This window comes from Chenopodium quinoa, unplaced genomic scaffold (assembly GCF_001683475.1).
Source record: "Chenopodium quinoa cultivar QQ74 unplaced genomic scaffold, ASM168347v1, whole genome shotgun sequence".
Lineage (NCBI taxonomy): Eukaryota > Viridiplantae > Streptophyta > Magnoliopsida > Caryophyllales > Amaranthaceae > Chenopodium > Chenopodium quinoa.
In genome coordinates this window covers 762,420-784,216 of record NW_018742810.1, presented here as the reverse complement: position 1 = coordinate 784,216, position 21,797 = coordinate 762,420, and the positions used below count along the sequence as shown (strand labels likewise).

The 21,797-nt window shown below is 39.4% G+C and overlaps 2 protein-coding genes and 1 non-coding gene across 3 annotated transcripts; 1 reads left to right on the top strand and 2 right to left on the bottom strand.

Moving 5' to 3' along the window:
* The first annotated feature begins 12,126 nt into the window (after positions 1-12,126).
* LOC110725191 (putative glucose-6-phosphate 1-epimerase) lies at positions 12,127-16,400 on the top strand. The gene is made up of 8 exons (XM_021904673.1): positions 12,127-13,393; positions 13,817-13,891; positions 14,582-14,638; positions 14,723-14,886; positions 15,133-15,267; positions 15,440-15,542; positions 15,739-15,838; positions 15,957-16,400. Exons 1-8 carry the CDS (start codon positions 13,283-13,285, stop codon positions 16,163-16,165), a joined length of 954 nt encoding a protein of 317 aa, XP_021760365.1. The 5' UTR covers positions 12,127-13,282; the 3' UTR covers positions 16,166-16,400.
* An 85-nt stretch (positions 16,401-16,485) lies between these two features.
* Positions 16,486-16,557, bottom strand: TRNAM-CAU. Its single transcript has one exon. It is a non-coding gene; the product is annotated as a tRNA-Met (tRNA).
* Positions 16,558-17,134: 577 nt separating this feature from the next.
* Positions 17,135-20,810, bottom strand: LOC110725190 (exosome complex component RRP41 homolog). The gene is made up of 10 exons (XM_021904672.1): positions 20,461-20,810; positions 20,321-20,381; positions 19,915-19,953; positions 19,759-19,826; positions 18,867-18,945; positions 18,736-18,772; positions 18,088-18,204; positions 17,914-17,999; positions 17,538-17,627; positions 17,135-17,400 (listed from the first exon to the last, which is right to left on the bottom strand). Exons 1-10 carry the CDS (start codon positions 20,559-20,561, stop codon positions 17,353-17,355), a joined length of 726 nt encoding a protein of 241 aa, XP_021760364.1. The 5' UTR covers positions 20,562-20,810; the 3' UTR covers positions 17,135-17,352.
* Between the last annotated feature and the right edge of the window lie 987 nt (positions 20,811-21,797).

Below are 21,797 nucleotides of genomic sequence, written 5' to 3'. Positions count from 1 at the left end.
GCTTGCATGTCATACCAACTGTTTTGCATGGCCGATAGTTGTAGACAGGTACAGGTACAATGTAGGAGCTGCCTGTCCCCTTGGACGACTGATTGGCTATTTCCAGGCTAGGCAATCAGTCGGCCATTTATCCAATCAGTTTATAACGTATTTTGATGACTGGTTCACCTTTAGACAGGCGGTTATTGTTTAAGTAGAAGAGGCACTAAGCGGCGTAGGCCGGCTGGTCCCCTAACCCAATTTTGTTGGGTTTTAACTTTAGTGTGCTAACTTAGTAAGAACAGGCGATATATGAACACCTTTCTTAGTTTCAAACCAAGTTTTAAGGAGTGACTATAAGTATCATGAATGTTACTTAGTCGCTGCCACTATTGTTTGAGTAGTAGAGGTACAGGCGGCGGAAGCCGATTGGACCCCTTTATTCGCCAATAAACAGTTGGCTATTAACTCAAAGGGTACCGGCTGTTCTTATCCCAGGTAGTACAGTCGGTTATCTGACACAGATGCTATCTGCAAACACTTGATGGACCAGTGAGAGTTATCCTTGTCTTAGAAACGGCTACGTGGCTGTCTTAGTTAGTCAGTCGTATAGGTGTCATGTAATTAATTTATAGAACAATGTTCCACCCAAAAGGGAGCTGCTCTCTGCGACGAATTTCATCCAGATGGATGCCGCCGGACGCCTGCTATGATGTTGGGACAGGTCGAATTGGTTTTAAAGTTGGATCAGCTGGCCTGGCGCCTGGTCTGATCATTTTGGCCATAGGCCTTAAATAGTTCTTGGTGAACTATGTATGGGAGAGTAGCCGGTTGTATAGAACAGGCGGCATGCCCCTCTTAATTAAACTTGTAAATAAAAACTTGGAGAATAGCCGACTGTTTTACCAGTAGGCATGCCCCTCTTTGTACAAAATAAATGAAGTGAACTAATGAACTTTTATTAGGTAATTCTCGGCTATTTACATTATTCAAAAATAATACTTTTTGAGATTATCTACATTCCAGGTTCGAGGCAAGGGCTGCCCGTCTGGTGTTTCCAGACGGTAGGTGCCGTCCGGGACTTCGTCATAGATTCGGTAGGGTCCTTCCCAATTGGGAGTTAATTTGCCGGACTCATTAGCCCTACCGACTGCTTCCATCTTTCTGAGTACAAAGTCCCCCACTTTGAGTGGACGCCTGTGTACTTTTTTGTTATATGATCTGGTCATTCTCAGGCGGTAAACTTCATGGCGCAAGGCTGCATTGCCCTCTTTTCTGGGAGTGAGTCCAGAGCCAGACGCATGGACTCCCAGTTCGCCTCTTCGTCGTATAACATTACTCGAAGAGTCGGCTCGTAGTGTTCAATTGGGAGAACAGCTTCCGCACCATAGGTTAGGAGAAATGGAGTCTCTCCCGTTGACCCTTTTTCAGTCGTCCTAATGGCCCAGAGAACATGTGGTAGTTCATCTGCCCATAGGCCGCCTGATCGTTCAATCTTCTTTTTGAGATCGTCTGAGATGGTCTTATTGAAAGCTTCTACTTGGCTGTTTGTTTGTGGACGGTCGACTGATGCGAAGTAATGTGAAATACCTTGGTCCCCCAACCAGCCTTTGAGAACAGGCGTCTCAAATTGGGGACCATTGTCAAAAATCATAGACATGGGAACCCCAAACCGAGTGATGATATTTTTCCAGATGAATGAAATCACATCCTTCGTCTTGATTCCCTTGACAGCCTCTGCCTCTACCCACTTAGTAAAGTAATCGACTGCCACAAGTATGTAACTCCTGCCGCCTGTAGCGGGCGCATAGGGACCCAGAATATCCAAGCCCCACTTAGCAAACGGCAGTGGGCTATGGATAACAGTGAGATCAGTAGCCGGACGGTGAATTAGCTTGCCAAACTTTTGACACTTGTCACATTTTTTCACCATCTCCATTGCATCTACTTCTAAAGTAGGCCAAAAATAACCCTGCCGCCTACATGGGAAGCGCAGTAACCAGAGTGAAGATCTTCTAGGATCTCTCGTCCTTTTTTTGGAGTAACACACTTCAAGAAGGGTTGGAGGTACCCTCTTTTGTGAAGCTCTCCCCTTATCATTTCAAAACTGGACGCTCGTTTTTTCAGTGTGGCCGCCTGGTGATGATCATCCGGCAGAATACCGTCTGTTAGATAGGCCCTGATTGGATCCATCCAGGTTGAGCTTCTGTCTAAAATTCCAATAGGGTCTTCCTCAATGCTTCTTTTCTCCATAACCTCCCAGAAAACGGTTCGTGGAGTATCACAAGAGGCCGAGGATGCTAACTTTGAAAGAGCATCCGCCTGGTTGTTTTCAGATCTTGGTACTTGAATCAGATGAAAGTCTTCAAGGGATCCGACTGCTTATCGTACCGCCTGTAAATACTTGATCATTGCCGGATGGGTTGCTTCGTATTCGCCATTTTACTGACTCACTATCAATTGTGAATCAGAGCAGGCGTCTATCTTTCTTGCCCCAGCCGCCATGCACATGCGGATTCCGGCTAGTAAATCTTCATATTTTGCCTCGTTGTTCGAAGCTTGAAAATTGAAGCGTAGAGTATACTCGTACCTGTCGCCCTCTGGCGACTGACATATGACGCCTGCTCCACAACCATTAGAGGTGGAGCTCCCGTCCACATATACCTTCCAGACTTGGTCTGGAATTTGAGAATTAGGGGGACGAGTCAACTCTACAATAAAATCAGCAAAGGCTTGCCCCTTCACTGCTTTTCTGGGCTCGAATGTGACTTCGAGGCTCTGAATTTCTATTGCCCATTTGATCATCCGACCTGACGACTCCATGGTTGTTAGTGGCCGCTTGATAGGTTGATCTGTATATACAACAACTGCATGTGCCAAGAAATAGGGCTTCAATTTTTTGACGGCCATGAAGAGAGCAAGACCGAACTTTTCCACTAAAGGATATCTTAACTCGGCATTTTTCAGTACATGACTGACAAAGTAGACCGGGAGCTGGCAGCCGTCTCTTTCAGCAAGAAGGACAACGCTTAAAGCATGATCAGAGACGGCCAGGTACATGTAAAGCACTTCTTTGGGCAAAGGACTGACCAGCCTCGGCAAGGAGTGTAAGTGAACTTTCAATTTTTGGAAGGCCGCCTCAGCATCCAGCCCCCATTCAAACCTTGCCTTCTTCTTTATGGCCTGGAAAAAGTAAAGACACTTGTCGCCTGATCGACTTAGAAATATTCCCAAAGCCGTCAGACAACCTGTTAGCTTCTAAACCTCTCGGACGGTACGAGGCGACTGCATGTCGATGACCGCCTGCACTTTCTCTGGGTTCGCCTCTATTCCTCTCTGATTGATGAGGAATCCGAGAAATTTCCCAGACTCAACCCCAAATACACATTTCTTGGGATTGAGCATGACATGGTGCCGCCTGAGTGTGGCGAAAGTTTCTCGGAGGTCCGACAGATGATCTATCTGAAGTTTAGACTTAAAAATCATATCATCAATGTATGCCTCGACGTTCCTCCCAATCTGGTCAAAGAATACAGTATTTATCATTCTTTGGAAGGTGGCCGGGGCATTCTTCAGACCAAACGGTATGACCGTGTAGCAGTATAACCCTTGATCAGTGACGAAGGTCGTCTTCTCCTGATCTCTCTTCGAAAAAGGGATTTGATGGAAGCCAGAGTAGGCGTCCATAAAGCTCATCAAAGCATGGCCGGCTATTGAGTCGACCAGATTATCAATTTTGGGCAGAGGGTAACTGTCCTTGGGGCACGCCTTGTTTAGATCTGTGTAGTCTATACACATTTTCCAGGTACCATTCGGCTTTTTAACAAGCACAACATTTGCAACCCAGTCTGGTAAGTAACATTGCCAAATGAACCCTGCATCAAGTAGTTTCTTAACTTCGGCGGCTGCCGCCTGACTTCTCTCTTCGCCATGGTTCCGCTTCTTCTGCCTTACCGGCTTCTTTTTTGAATCCACGACCAGTTTATGTACCGCCAGGTCAAGACTGATGCCTGGCATTTCATGGACTTCGAATGCAAAAATGTCTTTGTATTCTTTCAAAAGTTGGTGGAAATCTTCACCTAGAACTCTCAGAGCAATCGTCCAACCTTGACTGTTCGGTCAGGGCGCGAGTCGTCTAGGATCAGGTCGGTATGTGATAACTTGTTATTTGGCATGATTTTAGGGTACTTTTGAACCTTGTTTTCGTTATTAATCGACATCAAAGTTCATTTTTTATCCTATTTTTATGCAAATTTTGTACCATCCATGCTTCACCGGTTGTTTGTGTTTTTAATGTAATGTAGCTATTTTTAGCACTATGGACATGATCAAGCATGAGTGAGCAAGGATAAGGGCAAGCTTGGTTGATAGAGCCATGGAGGAAGAAGGAGGAATGCCTTAAAGGGAAATGAAAAGCTTTTGGAGAACCTTGAAAGGTCGTTTGCGTAAGCGTCAACTTCAACCAACCATAACTTTTGATCTTATCTACCTTTTGAAGCGATTCAAATTGGAGATTAAAGTTCGTCTCAAGATCTTTCCAACGACTGGTCACAAATCCATTTCCGACAAGAAACGTAGAAGTTACAGCTTCCCAAAGTTAAGCAGTCTAGGCAGGGCATCCTGCACGGACGTGCAAGATGATAGCACGTCCGTGCAAGTCTGCACGTCCGTGCCAAAAGCTGCACGTCCGTGCAGACCTTGGCAGTGGCCCTCCTGCACGTCCGTGCCAAACTTGGCACGGCCGTGCTTAGCCTTGCACGTTCGTGCCAAATCTGGCACGTCCGTGCAGACCTGCAGTCGAACTCCTTCCTTGTTTTCTTCGTCCTTTTTATTTGGGGCTCATATAAATACCCCTTTAGAGCTCATTTGTACAGGGATGCAGTTTTTTAGAGCTTTCCTCTTAGTTTGTAGTCTTAGAACATTAAATTCTCAAATCATTAGTTAGTTCTTAATTTTTAGCTTGGAAGCATTCAAATTCAATCATTGTAGAAGACAAAATCCACCATTGTTGCTCACTTTAAAGCTTCATAGTAACCATTTCTTACTCATCTTTTCTACTTCTCTTTACTTTGTTGTTGATTACTTGCTTAATTCTTGCATGCTTAGATTGTTAATTAGCTTAATCCTTAGTTTGAACTTGTTCATGAATTGCTTGAAACCTCTAATTGCTTTAACCTCCATGGATTGTGAGTAGTCTAAATTCTAGGGTTTGGGTAAAACCCTCAATGTAGTCACTAATTACTTGTTGCATGTGCTAATTTGGTTGTTGTGGGATGGTGATTAGTTGAGCTTAAGTGGTTTAATTGCTTAGTTCTTGTATATGGCCATTGCTAGAACTATTTATCCAAGCTTTCTCAACGAAGGATCGAGAGATGAACTTGAGTTAGCTCCCTTATGCTTAATTGACCCGAAATGCCATGAGAATAGGGATTACCGGTCAAGGGAATGTTTATGTCATCGTGATTATGCTTTAACACTTGTTTTATGCTATGTAACCACGAGAGTAGGTTGTATTCACGATTCAAGTAATCCCTCTAGCTTGAGAGAGTAGTTGGGTGCTTTAGATGACTTCCCCTAATTTGTCCCATTAATTTACCTTAATTGTAGCATGCTAATTGTGATTTGTGATGAAGTTGAGTGGTATAACCCGAGCCCTAGATTCCTCTTAATATTGTTAATCTCCTCTTAGCTTTAGTTGAGTTGAATTAGAAGAAGTTACTCAAAACCAACCCAATTTAGAATTCATTTAGCTTATTTAAACGGTAGTACTCGGTGGTTGATTCAACGCCTCTCTTGGGTTCGACCCTTTCTTACCCTTACTATTGTTAGTGAGACCAAGATAGGAGTTATTATCTTTGGTAGGATCGACGACGGCCTATCAAATTTTGGCGCCGTTGCCGGGGAGGCAAAGTCACATTGAATGTATTATTGTTGAATGAGACTAGATGTGTGTATATGTATAGTAGTTTTCTTACCTTAATTTTTGTTTATGTGTGTTTAACTTGCGATAGTCATTGCTAACGTTTTTCTTAGCTTTGTTTGACTTTGCATGACACGAAAGAGTAAGCAATCACCGCTTATTCCCGTTGATCCAGAGCTAAATAACACTTTGAGAAACGTGAGGAGACTCTTGCAAGGCACACCCGAGTTTTCCATTGTATATTCGGATTCCGATCCGGAAGAGGTTTTTGGAGCTAACGAAGAAGATAACATGGGAGAGAATCCTCCTCAACCATTTTTAAGAGACTATGACCACCCCAACGCATTCCAACTTCGGAGTGGCATACGTCTTCCCACCACGAATGCAAACAACTTTGAGCTTTCACCTCAACTCATCCGCATGATTCAAAGCGATCAATTTGGGGGTAGTCCTTATGAGTGTCCTTTTGCTCATTTGGACAACTGTCTTGAATTGTGTACAACTATCAAGCAAAACAACATTTCGGAAGAGTTTATTTGGATGCACATGTTTCAATTCTCCCTTCGAGACAAAGCAAAGCATTGGTTGAGAACGGTTGAAGAGGGATCGTTGAGTACTTGGGATGAGGTGACTAGAGCTTTTCTTGGGAAGTATATGGCCATTTCTAGAACTATTTATCCAAGCTTTCTCAACGAAGGATCGAGAGATGAACTTGAGTTATCTCCCTTATGCTTAATTGACCCGAAATGCCATGAGAATAGGGATTACCGGTCAAGGGAATGTTTATGTCATCGTGATTATGCTTTAACACTTGTTTTATGCTATGTAACCACGAGAGTAGGTTGTATTCACGATTTAAGTAATCCCTCTAGCTTGAGAGAGTAGTTGGGTGCTTTAGATGACTTCCCCTAATTTGTCCCATTAATTTACCTTGATTGTGGCATGCTAATTGTGATTTGTGACGAAGTTGAGTGGTATAACCCGAGCCCTAGATTCCTCTTAATATTGTTAATCTCCTCTTAGCTTTAGTTGAGTTGAATTAGAAGAAGTTACTCAAAACCAACCCAATTTAGAATTCATTTAGCTTATTTAAACGGTAGTACTCGGTGGTTGATTCAACGCCTCTCTTGGGTTCCACCCTTTCTTACCCTTACTATTGTTAGTGAGACAAAGATAGGACTTATTAACTTTGGTAGGCTCGACGACGGCCTATCAGTATGCTCACCAGCCGGCTGAGGGCGGAATTCGTCTGACCGCTCCTCTGCCAATGATTGCTATCTTTTCTCTTTTCTTGCGGCCCCCAACTGGGCAGCCTTTCTTTTCTTGACGCCTGCTACCTGAGCAGGCGCATTCTCCTTAACAACGTCAAGGTCTGATTTTTCACCACTTGATCCAGCGGCCATGACAGTGGGTTTGATATCCGAGAGGTAGCACTCTCGGGCCATATTCTGATCTCCCCTTAGGGAGCCGACTGTTCCATCATCCCTATCAAATTTGAGAAACATAAGAGACGGGATTATGAAAACTTTTGAATTATTCAGGGTTGGTCGTCCCAGAATCATGTTGTAGGCCGAGAATTCCTCAACTACCAGGAGCCGGACCACCATGTGGCGACCTTCCCCCTTTTCACCCAGGCGAATGGGTAAATCCACTCGTCCTACAGGGTGGACGACTCCTCTTCCAAACCCTACTAGAGGGTGGGATACCGGGTGTATGCAATCAGTCTAGTATTTGAGCTTTGACAGACATTTGCTACTGATAAGGTCGGAGGAACTACCGTTATCTATGAGGATGCGGCCAACTCTTTGGTTGGCCCCTTTGCATTCAATAACAATGAGGTCGTCATGCGGCCCCCTCACCACTCCTAAATCTTCTTATGTGATGACAATGTCAGGAAATGAATTTTTGGAGGGCCGTTCTTCGTGAACAGAATTGACGTCTAGCCGCCTGATATTGTTTTTATTGCCCCTAATAGTGGGGCCGCCTCCTAAGAAGCCGCCTGCAATTGTGTAGACGACTGCATCATCTGTATCAGAACTGTTGGCCTGTTGGTTCTTTTTGGCCGACTGCTTATTCTTTGAGGAAGTATTCCCCTTAGATTTCTTGACATAGGAGTCAAGATCGCCTTGTTCAGCCAGGCGGTCTAGGTACCGCATGAGACTGATACATTCGTTGGTTTCATGACCAACATCTTCATGATAATGGCAAAACTTATCTTGGTTTTGGTTGCTCGCAGAACCCTTCATGGGGGCCGGCTTCTCAATTGAGATCCGTCCCTTGATTTCTTTTAGGATAGCCTGACTATCCTTGTTGAACGCATACTTTGGGGAGTATGGTTTGAACTATTTCTTCTTCTTCTGGGCCGGCTGTTTAGAGGAATCAGCCGCCCCCTCTTTTCTCTTCTTATCATCTTTGTTGGACGACTGCTTTTGTCGCCCTTCTTTTTTGTCGGACCTCCGTCCGTCCGACTGCTTTCCAGTACTACAGAGATTAGTCGCCTGTATATAGGCTTCTACTTCGATCAAGGCTTCTTGAAGAGTCGCCACCCTCTTTCGAACCAAGTCAAATTTGAAGGTCGACCCGTCCTTGAGACCTCTGAAAAAGTCAGTATAGGCCGCCTCATCCGGTAGCCCTTGAATCTGTATCCTCATCAGGTTGAACCGCATGATGTAAGAACGAAGCCCCTCCTTCTCGCCCTGTTGAATCGTCCCTAAATCAAGGGTCGTCTTCTTTGCAGGTATGTTCATAGAAAAATTGGAGGTAAATAAGTAAGCAAGCGTCCTGAAGTTGTTCACACAACCAGTCGGCAGGTTGCCGAACCATTGTTGTGCGATTCCTTTAAGAGTCGCTGGGAAACACTTGCACCAAGTGGGATCATCCAACCCTTGAAGGTACATTAGGTTGGTGAATGCCATCAAATGGTCTTCAGGGTTAGTAGTACCGTCATAGGCGCCTACTAACACATTTTTAACTTTGGCCGGCTGAGCGGCTTCAGTTATTGCCTTGGAGAAAGCCGACGGCTGTTCTCCAAGTCTAAGCAACCGTAGCTGTCAGTCCAAAGGTTGGACATTTTTTGCCGCCTGTCCTCCAAACAGAGGTGGCTGCAGAAAATATTGTTGTTGCGGTACAAATGGTAAGTTTGGTACCGCCTGGCCGTTATGAAAACAAGACCGACGGGAGGTACCGTCTGTCTGACTCTCATGATTTGTCTGAGTATACCTCATAGAGGTATTGCGCAAACTATCTTGAAAATCTAAAGTAGAGGCCGACTCTGACAGTCCGTCGTTCTTCTCCTGTTCTAACAATAGCCGAGCGTCTGTGTATGTTTTCTTCGACCCATCCACCTGTATATGACGAACGGGCTTCCTCTTTCCTGGAGTAGGAAAGCGGTACTTTGTGAAATCAAGCACAAGCGGCTCCCACTTCCTAGAGTTAGGATGAGGGGTCGCCTCTCGTCCTTGAACAGGCTTCCTCTTCCCTGAAGAGGAAGGTTTGTTAGCCGACTATTCCTTGATTAGAGCAGGCGTCTTTTTGATGATCGGTTCGTGAATCTCTCCCTTGAAGCCCCTCATGAAGGTCATGAGTTCGTTTCTTGTAATGGGAGCAGATCCTTCAGCCACCTGATGCTGATCAGGCAGTGTGCCGACTGGATCACTGAGTCCAGTTTGAGGATCTTCCCGTTCTCTCCTTTCGGTGTGACGGGTACGTCGGGCCCTTAGGGTCCTTTATGAGGCTGTATGTGCTTCAACTTCAACCTCATCTTCGGTATCATGATCCGACTGAACTTGAGGGTCGTCCAGGGGACGCCTCTCTTCTGAAGTCGGTACAGACGTGGATGCCATCTCAAAAGTACTCTCCCCACAGACGACGCCAAAATGTTTCGAGGTTTTTTGATGTCCTGCGGGAGAGTTACAATTCTGAGACTAGAATCGGACGCCTGTACCTGCAAAACAAACGGAGACTCCGAGTGATTGGAGTTCCGCCTCCAACAGTCAAGTTAGTACTTGTGTAAGGAGTAATTAATGCGGAAGAATGTAAATGTGTCTCTCTAAGTGAGAGTGTTAATGTGCGTAATCCCCCTAAATGAGGATTAATGAAGGTATTTATAACCTTAGGAAGCGTGCCAATTTCTAGGTTTGGGTTAAACCTAAGGCTGACTGGGCTTTTCCCAAGGATTGGGCCTAGGTGGCCGATTATCCCATGTGTCATGGGGAGGACACGTGTTGTGTCGCAATTGGTCCATGGTGGACGAATCATTGACTGACACGTGGCAGACTCCTATTTGCCCATGTAAAGGACACGTGACGGAACCTGATTGGTCCACTTGGAGGGAAAAATCCCCTAATCAATCAGCTTTGCTTTAACTGAACAAATTGTGCTAGCAAAAGGGGAAGTCACTTCAAAGCATACAACCCTTCCTAATTTCTCAAGAGCTATTTTGACAGGACTCACCTCATAGAGGTCTAAGGGTAAATCATCCAAACAAACCCATAAGCTTGCTTGATCGAACTTGATGTCCTTAAGTGAGTTGTCTGATCTCCACGGCTTGAAAACGATGAGGGCGGCTTGATAGGCAGTGCCTTGGGAAATTAAGGCTACTTTATCTCTCTCATCCCTACAGTTAAAGAGAAAACAATCGTCAACCTTAACAACAGAAATAGTACCAAAAGTTGACCAATGATCGGAGACCCAATTTTGGATTCTGGAAAAACTTGCGAACACATCAACAAATTTCCCTACCACTAAATAATTGATAAATTAAATGGAGGCTGGGATTTTTGATTGAAAATAAAGGTGCTTTCGTCAACTAGTGCTGATGACATCACTTCAGCGTCGATATGAATTGAAAGAAGGCGGTGGCTATGGCGTCCTGGTAATATTAGGCGGTGAGAATTGAAGTGCGTGGCTATTAAAGAAACTGGAAGCGTGGCTCTAGGAACCTAGAGAGAGAAGCTCTCTTTTAGAGAGAGAATCAAAAAAGTTTTTTTAATGAGGCTTGTCGTTTCATTATAATCTATTGATACATTACGTCATTACCCCCTTTTCAAAGGATTTATAAATTTGTGATCTTTAAGATCAAACTATAACAATTAACATAAGATACCCCCTTTTCAAAGGATTTATAAGTTTTTGATTTTTAAGATCAAACTATAACAATTAACATAAGATTTTAGCTAGGTTATTGTTCCATCGAGAATACGATTTTTTTTTTCTTTTTTTAAAACCATAATGATAGGTGTATCATAGTTGTATTCTAGATCAAGTAAATTATCCTTTCATGAGATTTATACTAGTAATATAGTAGAGGCTCGGCCTCCATGGCCTAACTCCACATTCCAATAACTTATTTTCTTAGGTATTGAAAAAGAGTTTAAAAACAAGTTAAAACAAATATTTGTATTTTGTATTAATTTTTTAGTTTTAAATTACCAAGAAAAAAAACTTATAAACATGACTTTGCTACGAGTACCATTCGAATCCAAATTTTACTCCAAAGAAAGCATTATAAATTTACTAATTTCATAATATTTTGTCTCATCTACACCTTAAAAATTGTATTTTATTAAAACCTCAACCGCTTTCCAACTCATTTTTTCTCTTAATTATTTTGTCCATGAATCAATCATCAAATTACATAAATTACAAAAAAAAATAAAAAAAATTAAAAAAAATAATAATGTTAAATACTCAATAGTATAGTTGATAAATGGTTAATAGTTTAGTTTGTGGATATTTAAAATAATAAAATATTTTTTAAGTAGTTTTACCTAATACCGTCTTATAGACTCACTCTTTCAAATTAACCATTCACCCACATTCTATAATTTAAATTTACAAAACCTAATTCTACTATACTAATTTTATTACAACAAGAATAATTGTCCCTATTTTGAAACTAACATCATAAATTTGCCCCTAATCGAAAACAAACCTACAAACTTATATGCAGTACTACGTAGAAGTACAATCAAACTCATAAAACTCCAAGAGAAACATACTTCAAACAAAATTATATATCAATAATATAAATGGATCTCACCCATTCATACTATAAAAAAAACTCAAAAAATATGAATATTCCATGAGCTTATTCTTTTAAAATTGTACACAAACGACACCGTTCAAAGTGAATCTAGGCTGAAGAAGACAATATGGGCCCGATTACATCTTAATCCAGATTTATATTTTTGACCGTTTTTGTTCAATATTTAGTTCATACAACTTCCTCATTTTTCAAGCACATCAAATAAATAAATAAACACACATATTATTTAAAATTTCATTTTTAATAAAAAAAACGTACATCTTTCATCTCTCTTCCAATACGCTTAATCCAGCTGCATTTGTGAATAATTAAGGAGTTAATTACAGTAATCCCTCTTACTTAATCATTAATGCAGCTTCAAGTTTTAGCACCTTGAATTGCGTTTGTTGCTTGATTTATACATCTACTATCTTTTGGTGCATTGTACTTAGTTTTCGGGACTAATTTTCTGGGTTTTTAAAATATAGATTTAATTTTAATAATATACACATTATATTTTTTTTCCTACTTTGACGCACAAATTTGGCGAAAGGTTAGTTTTTCTGGATTCCCATTTATAGTAGTGGGTTGTTGGAAGTTTTGTTGCTAGTTCTTTTTCTTCTTCAGTATAATTTTACTAATTTTGGGAGATAAGATCCAAATTGGCAACTGAGTTTTAAAGAATCTTTTAAGCTAATTGCAGAAAACAAAAAGAATAGGGTAAATTAAATTAATGTGGCGTGGAAGTTTCATATACTAGTAGTGGTAAATTAAAAGTTAGAGTTAGCACATTTAATGAGATGATAGTACAATTTTTGTTACATTATTGATCAAATATATATTATTTTTTATTCCCTATGAAATAAAAATTAAATTTTGATTGTCTTGTTGTGGAGTATGCAATTTTGCCAACATCTGGCAAATTAATACCAGAAATTCGAAGAAGTGCTGTAAATTATTTTCTGGGTTTTTGTTGTGTTTTTATGGGTTTTAATTAATTTTTCTTGGTTCATAATTTTGAGTACCTTTGAAAATAAAAATTCATTATTTTAGCAAATTTTGAGGTTATTATTTTCTGGATCTGGGTTAATTTATTGCTGAAGATTATTAATTAAAGTCGAGTAAAGTAGGGATTGGTAGTTGGGATTTTTGTGAGTAATTGTATTCATTTTTTTTAATTTTTTGAATTAGAAGTCACAGAATTCATAAGTTATAGTCACAAGAAAGGTGCTTAGAGTCCTGACCAATTGGGTTGTTTGCACAATCCAATTTTTAGGTCTTTAAAAGGGGAGAAATTGGAGAGAAAAAATAGATAGAAGTTAAATTATTTTTAGAAAGAGAAAGTTTAGAGAGAGAAAATGGGACACTCTGCTGCAGTTTGGGATTACAGGCCTGCTCATGAACTCACTTCTGACTGGAATGGAAATCCTTATGTTATTCTCAGAAATCCTCAAGGTGCTTCTGCAAGGGTAAAAATTTCATCTTTTTTAATTTTTCTACTTTATTTTTGTAATTTAATTATATTTTAATTTGGATTAATTTGTTTTTTGATATTGATTTTGATAGAATGAATTTCATTTGTGCCATTTTTTTGTTTTTTATTTATTGATGGAATTCATTTTTGTAATCTTGGTTGATGGTGATGTTTTAGTACAAAAATTCTTGTTGGATATTATTTTATAATATTGATTCTTACATTCACAAGACACAAGTTCAAACTAATTTTAAAATCAAATCAAGAGTTGTTTTAGCTTTAAGGAAAATCTTAGTTTTTGTTTGTTCTATTGAAAACGATTCTGTTTCATCTTTTTCTTTACCTCCATTTTTTTTATTTATAGTGTAAAAATAAAAATAAAATGGGTTATTGATTGGTTTGGTTTTCAATTTTACAGATCAGTTTGCATGGGGGACAAGTTATGTCATGGAAAAATGAACATGGGGAAGAACTCTTATTTACCAGCAGTAAGGTGAATGAATAACATTTGAATTATTTGATGCTTTGTTCTTCAGTATGATTTCTGTAAGTGTTTATTGCTGAGGACTTTTGGTGCAAACAATTCGATGTAACTCGTATAATTATATAATCAACGATATTAATTTATGCATCTAATTTGTGATTGTGAATTTTTGATCTGAAAGTGGTGGAATTGATTTACTTCACTATATAATCCAGCATGAATTTGATTATAAATCAATTTTTTTATCGTTCCATGTTTTGATCTTGAACATCATTTATCTATCGAATTTTTGGCCAGAGTTTTGGTGTAAACTAATGGATTTATACAATAAAATTTTTACTGAGTTTCTGTCTCTCTTATTGTCCCCCATTTGTGATTTGAAGTAAATTAAATCACTATCTCACCCTGCATCAATCCGTAAAAATCTGAACTTGTCCAAGTCTTAACATTTTTTTGATACTTTTTTTTTCTTTTTTTTAAAAAAAAAAAACATCTACATTCCTACTGTCTTTTTTAATAAAATTAAACGGTGAAAAAATGGCTGTAAAAACTATATTTATGAACTTCAATTGAAAGTTGAGTAAATTCTGAATCACACTTCATGTGTATCCTTCACATGGGTAATGAAAGTTCCAAGTTTTCAACTGTGAGCCCTCTCTAGTCAATAATTGACTCACTTCACTTTCTGGTGATAAATAGGCCGTCTTTAAGCCACCAAAAGCCATGAGAGGAGGAATTCCGCTTTGTTTCCCTCAGGTACATTGGTATTTCATCCATGATTATTTATAAGTTTTTAGTGTGTTGAGTCAGTTTCTGATTTAAATTTGAATGTCAATGAAGTTTGGGAATTGTGGATCTCTTGAGCAACATGGATTTGCCAGGAACAAAGTCTGGGCCATCGATAACAATCCCCCTCCTCTGCCACCGAATGATTCCAATGGGAAATCCTTTGTTGATTTGATTCTGAAACCATCTGCAGAGGATCTCAAATGCTGGCCACACAGGTACCATGACATTTTCACGAAACGTGCCTTATTTTTCTTCCTATACTTGTTGGACCTCATAATGCTCATATGCAACCCGTTTTTGTGTCACGAGTTATTGAGCTTTAGATGGTTACTAATCCGTTTTTTCCTTATTTTACTGATCTGCTTTCTGTATCTTAGTTGTCATTATCCGTCACGTGTCTCAGCCTCTCAGGACTTTTTTTATGCCACTTATTGATAATTAAATTAATTTGCTTATTGCAGTTTTGAGTATCGTTTGAGGGTTGCTCTTGGGGCTGACGGACGTTTGTCATTGATATCTCGCATAAGAAACGTGAATGGAAAGCCATTTACTTTCTCATTCGCCTACCACACATATATGTCAGTTTCTGATATCAGGTATCGAAACTTTGTTGCTTGTATTGATATTCTGACACGTTCTTAATTGTCTTGTGTTCTTTACAGAATTGTGACATCTTTTGTTTGCCTCATTACTTTCCTAGGCCCTGTTGGTTTCTTAACTTGCCATATGATCTCTTATTCAGTTATCCTGTCTTACTTTTCTCTGTAGTGAGGTCAGGATAGAAGGATTGGAAACACTAGACTACCTTGACAACCTCTTTCACAGAGAACGCTGTACTGAGCAAGGAGATGCTTTGACATTTGAATCTGAGGTACTATATGCGCTTATTTCATTAATCATATGCTAGCTTCTTTACCCAGATCTCTATTGATAAAATCTTGGGAAACTGTCTACTCTTCTTGACTAGTCCTTGTGCTGCCGAAGATTATATTGTGAACACATGACTGCATGGCACTCTTGCGATGATATTTTGCTCACTCCTTTCATACCCGCTTGTGGCTTTTTAGGTGGATCGTGTATATCTGAGTTGTCCAAACGCTATTGCTGTCATTGATCATGCAAAAAAGAGGACGTTTGTGATCCGAAAGGATGGCTTACCAGATGTTGGTAGGATGCACTGGCAGAAGAGCTTACATTATGTTGTATATTTTGCATAGAAAAAAACACTTGAGATTGAATTATTATCATTGTTTTGTAATGTTTTTTCTTTCTGAATTTTGCACAGTTGTATGGAATCCATGGGATAAAAAATCAAAGGCAATGACTGATTTTGGGGACGAAGAGTACAAGCACATGCTTTGTGTTGACGGGGCAGTGGTCGAGCATCCCATCACGCTGAAGCCTGGAGAAGAATGGACAGGCCGGCTAGAGATTGTAGTGGTGCCTTCAAGCTTCTGCAGTGATCATCTTGATCTGCATAAAGTGCGTTTTTAAGAAAGTTGAATTCCTATACATAAATAAGGCAGTTCCGAAGTGCAAATCGATGCAGCTCAATATAGTTATTCCTAGTTTACAGTAGTAGTTTAATACCGAAGTATTTCAGTTTATAATGTAAGGAATTTTGATGTCAGCAACAAAATAGATAGAAGAATAGTAAAATGCTGGAATCATTTTTTACTTCCAGCAGAAAATGTATGAAAAAATAGGATGACTTTGAGATTTACTATAATATTATATCTTACTTAATTTTATATTACTGCAGAAAACTATATTAATATATCCTGTTATTTTGGCAGGAAGCCTTCTCTAATTTTTATTAGAGCCAAGGTTCGATCTTGGGACCTGTGGGTTATGGGCCCACCACGCTTCCGCTGCGCCACTCTGATGTGGTTGTGTTTTGTCAAATTAAAATATTTAACCAGTCTTTCTTTGTTTTTTGGAAAGAAAAGTCAAATCAAGATCTGATATAATTGTTTATTAGGCTCAAATCTCATGATTACGGAGCTAATTATGTTGAGAATATTTAACAAATAACAACACACTATATATATAGATTATTCATTTAAACTTTATAAAAACGTACAACATAATCTTACGGGCGTTTGGTATGTGAGATTAAGGGGGAGGGAATGGGATTTTATATCCCAACGTAACATAACGGGTTCATCAAGCCTTTGATACTGAAGAGCAAAGCAAGCAAATACGAGTAGTTTTCAATGTGACAATTGTAATCCTACTTCCTAAAACCAGCAGCCAGCAGGTTATCGCTTTCGAGTTGATCTGCCTGTGCGTGATGGTACCCTCCATCTGATAAAAACTTATATAATCTCGTTTTATTTCAAAACCTTAAAGATTAAGTACACCATAAGCATGCGGGCGTACTTTTTTGGTGACCTCACCCAGTTTTTTGGGGAATAATATTTGTTTACCAACTTTTCAGAACAAGTGGAGTTTATCAGTTTGTTAAACAAAATAATACGAGGATTTAAGAATAATTTTAAAAACTAGTAAAAACTCACATGAATCATTAAAAGTATTAAACCAATGGAGAACAATTGAAACAATACTGTGCAGTTCTTTGAATTCACACCTTTCTAATTGCCTAGGAATTACACTAAAAGCCCAACCCATATCTCCAAGCCTCAACTATCTCCAGTGGTTCAGTTCTTGCCGCTCTTAAGCTATGAACCTCGTCGATACTGAAGTTGCTTAGTGTTCTCAAGCAATATCTGTCAACCAAATACAAATGATGCTTAGCTGGGTATATAACATGTATACACAAGCAACTATTCCTAGCATTAGCTGAATAGCTGTATATGACCATGTTTATATTTGAATAAGGCAATAAAGCTAGTAATGTTCTTACTTCACGGATGTAATTGGCAACTGCCTTGCAACCTTCTGTCGCAAGCTGCATTACAGTTTCAAATGTATCCAAGGGCAACTTTGAGTCCATCTGCATCAATTAAGCAAGAGGCAGAACACAATGTTTAAGAATTTGAACAGCACATCATTTAAACAACTAAAAGCTCTCTGAGACCAAAATGCTATAGGGTCCATATGGTGTAAAGAAAAAAAAAAAAATCCCCAAAGCTCACAGACATCGTCTAGATCAGAAGTGTTCATATGGAAATCATACGATAATCTACACATGAAAAACAGTAGCTTCAAAGAGGCCAAGAATAATCCTGCCCCTCCTGTGAAATTAATCTTGATAGCAAACAAAAGATGTGGGTAAGAACCTGAAGAAGTGTAACTTTGTCCAATTTAGGAAGAAACCCTACAGTAACATCAGGACCTCCAGCACTATCTTCTACATAATTTAGATCTGCCATCAGAAACTTTCATAGTTAACATAATCGCAAGCGAACGTGAGTGCAGATTCATTTTGATATTATATTAGAGGTAGAAAGTACCAAGGAGCGATGTTGTATTAAGATACCCAGCACTGCATGATGTAACCAGATCACGCATTGGAATGCCAGCATCAGCTAGAGCCAATGTAGCTGCATTAATGCATGCAGATCTAGTTCCTGCAGAGCAAAAAGTTCAAAACTTGTTTATACATTCTCACAGACAGAAATCAGAATACATCAAATCCTCACATAAAATCACATTAGCATCATAACCTCAGCAAATATGAAATTGCAAGGGCACAAAAAATCATATCTGTTATCAACATTTTAACTTTCATGGTAATCAGCTACAGACTACAGAAAGTCCCCCTTTTTCCTAGTTGGAGAGGGGGGTGGGGGGAGTGAAAACATCTGAACGTAAGGGCATTTGTAGTTCAGTTACTATAATGTAGCATCTTTTGGATACTTCTTACAAAGAGAGTTCACAATCACGAAGCATATGTTATTGGATTTCAACAATCATGTCCTTGAAAGAGTTGAATACTTAACCGAGTTTTTTGGGATCAAGATAGACAAAGGAGAGAATGAGGAGCAGATGGAAAGCAATCCATTAAAATTTATTTTTACATTTACATTCTAATGACTTTTGCACTTTGTTGGCGAGAAATAGAAATCCAGAAACTATATAAATGCTGGAACCATAGTTACCTCCATCAGCTTGGAGAACTTGGACAAAAATGTCAATCTGCAACGATTTAAATTGGTCATTGTAAAAGGTCAATAAATGAAAAAATATAAGGCAGTACCAAGTTCATATAAGCTTGTTAGTCATTTGCTACCTGGGAACGAGGCATTAGGTTTGTCATTATGCAAGCCTCCATAGTTTGCCGAATAACCATCGATATTTCAGTTGACCGCCTAACAAGTAGTAAATATTAAATAAGCATTTTTAAAACTAATAGCAATTGTCGTTAAAAGGATTCATGGGTGTCTACAAGAGAATGGTATAGCACTCTTGATGATTGTATAAGAGATAGATTCGAATCGCCGAAATCATAATTTAATCACTTCATGTAACGCCGAAGGGTGGTTATCAATTACAATTTCAAAAAGCTCACTATAAAGACTTGTATTGTGGTCAGATTGGGAAGTAACCGTAGTATTAGTTAGTTTTGTTGGATTCAATAGCTCACATTCTACTTCTTGCATGGAAGCACAAGAACCGAAGAACTTAAGTGAATGAAATGAAGGACGATAAGATTTAACACGGAGTAAGAGATAAATAAAACTAGCACAGGATAATGTTAAGAAATACTGAAAGAGTGTAACTGTGTAAGGACAGTCATTCTAATTCAGACAATTGAATTAAGAACAGAAAGTAATAGTAGTCAGCCAGAATCGTGTCCAGCTCCTCTGAGTCCCCCACTCTTTCAATTACCTTTGAAAGCCTCGGAAAATGTTAAAAGATAGGGGAAGATGACAGAGGGATATGTAATAAATAGATTATTGATCTGCAGACTGCAGTAGGATTTAACAACAAAGAACAACGAAAAAAAATTCAAAAACAAATTATGCTGAAACTTCAACAAAAAGCAAGGATATCCTAGTATGGCTATGTATAGTTTCTAGGAACTTGCAGTTACAATAGAGTTCACAAGCTCATGCATCTAAGAATAGTATCTTTCAATATGTACGAGATTCACCTAAATATGAAGCAAGGAAAAGACAAACCTGTCTCCCTTTGGTTTTCTCACACGATCTCCGGTACTGAAATTGGCCATGGTGTACTCACATCGAACCTGAATATATCATAAAACAAAAGTAAAACACTCGAATCCAGCAAATTCAACATAAACACAATGATGAAGTGTGTGAAGAGATTATTACCAATGCCTGGTCATTCATCTGCTGCGCTCTATTTTCAACCTAAAAGAGATCAACTTACATTAAACATCCATAAATTAGGCCAAAATTCAGCAATCTTCCAACCTCCAATGATCAATAACACAATCACTCACAAAAACACGAATACAATAAACTAACAGCAGCTAAATGATCCCATAACATGTATATTACTTTCAAAAATCAGCTAACAACTACGGTTAAAATTGAAATCAACTACAACAACTTGGTAACCCTAATCATAACTTAATTTTTCCGAAATTAATTTTAGAGTAACAAGAAAAATTATAATTAAGCAGAGAATTATCATAAATTGAATACCTAGAAATACAAATTGCAATTAACACATACATTATAATTCAATTAACTTGAAAAAAGGAGAGAAGAGTACCTCTCTAGGACCATAAACGGCAGCAATGACTTTGGTGTTGCCCATTTCGAAAACAGCTGAACTAAATTCAATTACAAGTTCAACAATTTCATTAAATTTCAGCAATTCCAAAAAATCAATTGTAAAAATAAAAAAATTACCCGTCAGCTTTAGACACAACGCCAATCTGAGCTCGAAGTTGCCTCATCTCCAAAGGACGACGACCGTCTAAGCGGAGACCTTCTGGGCTGATGAACTCCATTTTTGCTGCTACTCTTCTCTTTTTTCTAAGGAGTAGTACTACACTATTATTGTTTGGCTGTTGCAGACTCTACTCAACTAGAGAGGAGAGAGAACTAAAAAAAATTGAAGGAAAATTAAGGCAAGGGTTCAACAATTTTGCTTAATTACTCATCACTGGCCCAATTAGCCCACCAATGTCCCCATTACTTCACCGCCGAACACATCTCTAACTCTCAATTTAGATGACTTGGTTGGCCAGTTGGGTCCGATTAAGTCAATTCGAGTTTAGTTTACCTTTGAGTGATGCTAAATTGTTGTCATGTTGTGTATGTACAAGTCGAAATTTCGAGTTAATTTCAGATCAAGTCAAATCAGGTCGAGTCGGGTTGGGTTGGATCACTTTTTGACACCTCTGATATATTTCTATACCTAATTACTTTACCTAAAGATCCAGATTGAAACGCGAACACTATTCAAATCACATAACTTGAAGTTGACTTAACTCAAGTACTCAATACAACCCCCTCTAACCTTAGAAATTAGAATAAATATATATAATAATAAAATATGACTCGTTTATTTCATCTGAATAAACTTATGAGTAAAATAATAGAATATGACCTGACTCAAGCTAAAAGTTCTGTAATCGACTAATAACCCTCAAAGAAACACCCACCAAAGACAATATTCTTATACTCAATGATTTGGAATTTGGATGACGTGAATGTACTCATGTCTATATAATAGGGGATTTGTTAAACATCGCCCGCGTTTTTCTACATAAAGCCCACATTTTTTAAAAATGTTGACATTATTGCCCTTGTTTTAATTTTTACCGAAAATAAAATTTTTCACTCATAAAAAATGTGGAGCAGGACTGGATCGCCGAGTGAAACCGAAGAGCCCTCAACGTCGGGTAGATGCACCGGAGAGACGCCGTTGACGCCGGAAAAGGAGGTACGATGCCATCTAAAACCACGAATTGGCGGCTGGCGTCCTGCCGGGACGCCGTGACCGTAGTGGTGGCGCCTAGCCAGGACGCCGCCACCGTAACTCTGGCGCCTGGCCAGGACGCCGCCACCGTGGCCGTGGCGTCTGGCCAAGAAGCCGCCGCCACGGTGGCGGCGTCCTGGCCAGGCGCCACCGCCACGGTGGCGGCGTCCTGGCTAGACGCCACCGCCACGGTGGCGGCGTCCTGGCTAGGCGCCACCACTATTTTTTTTTTTTTTTTTTTAATTTAATTTAAAATTTGTTT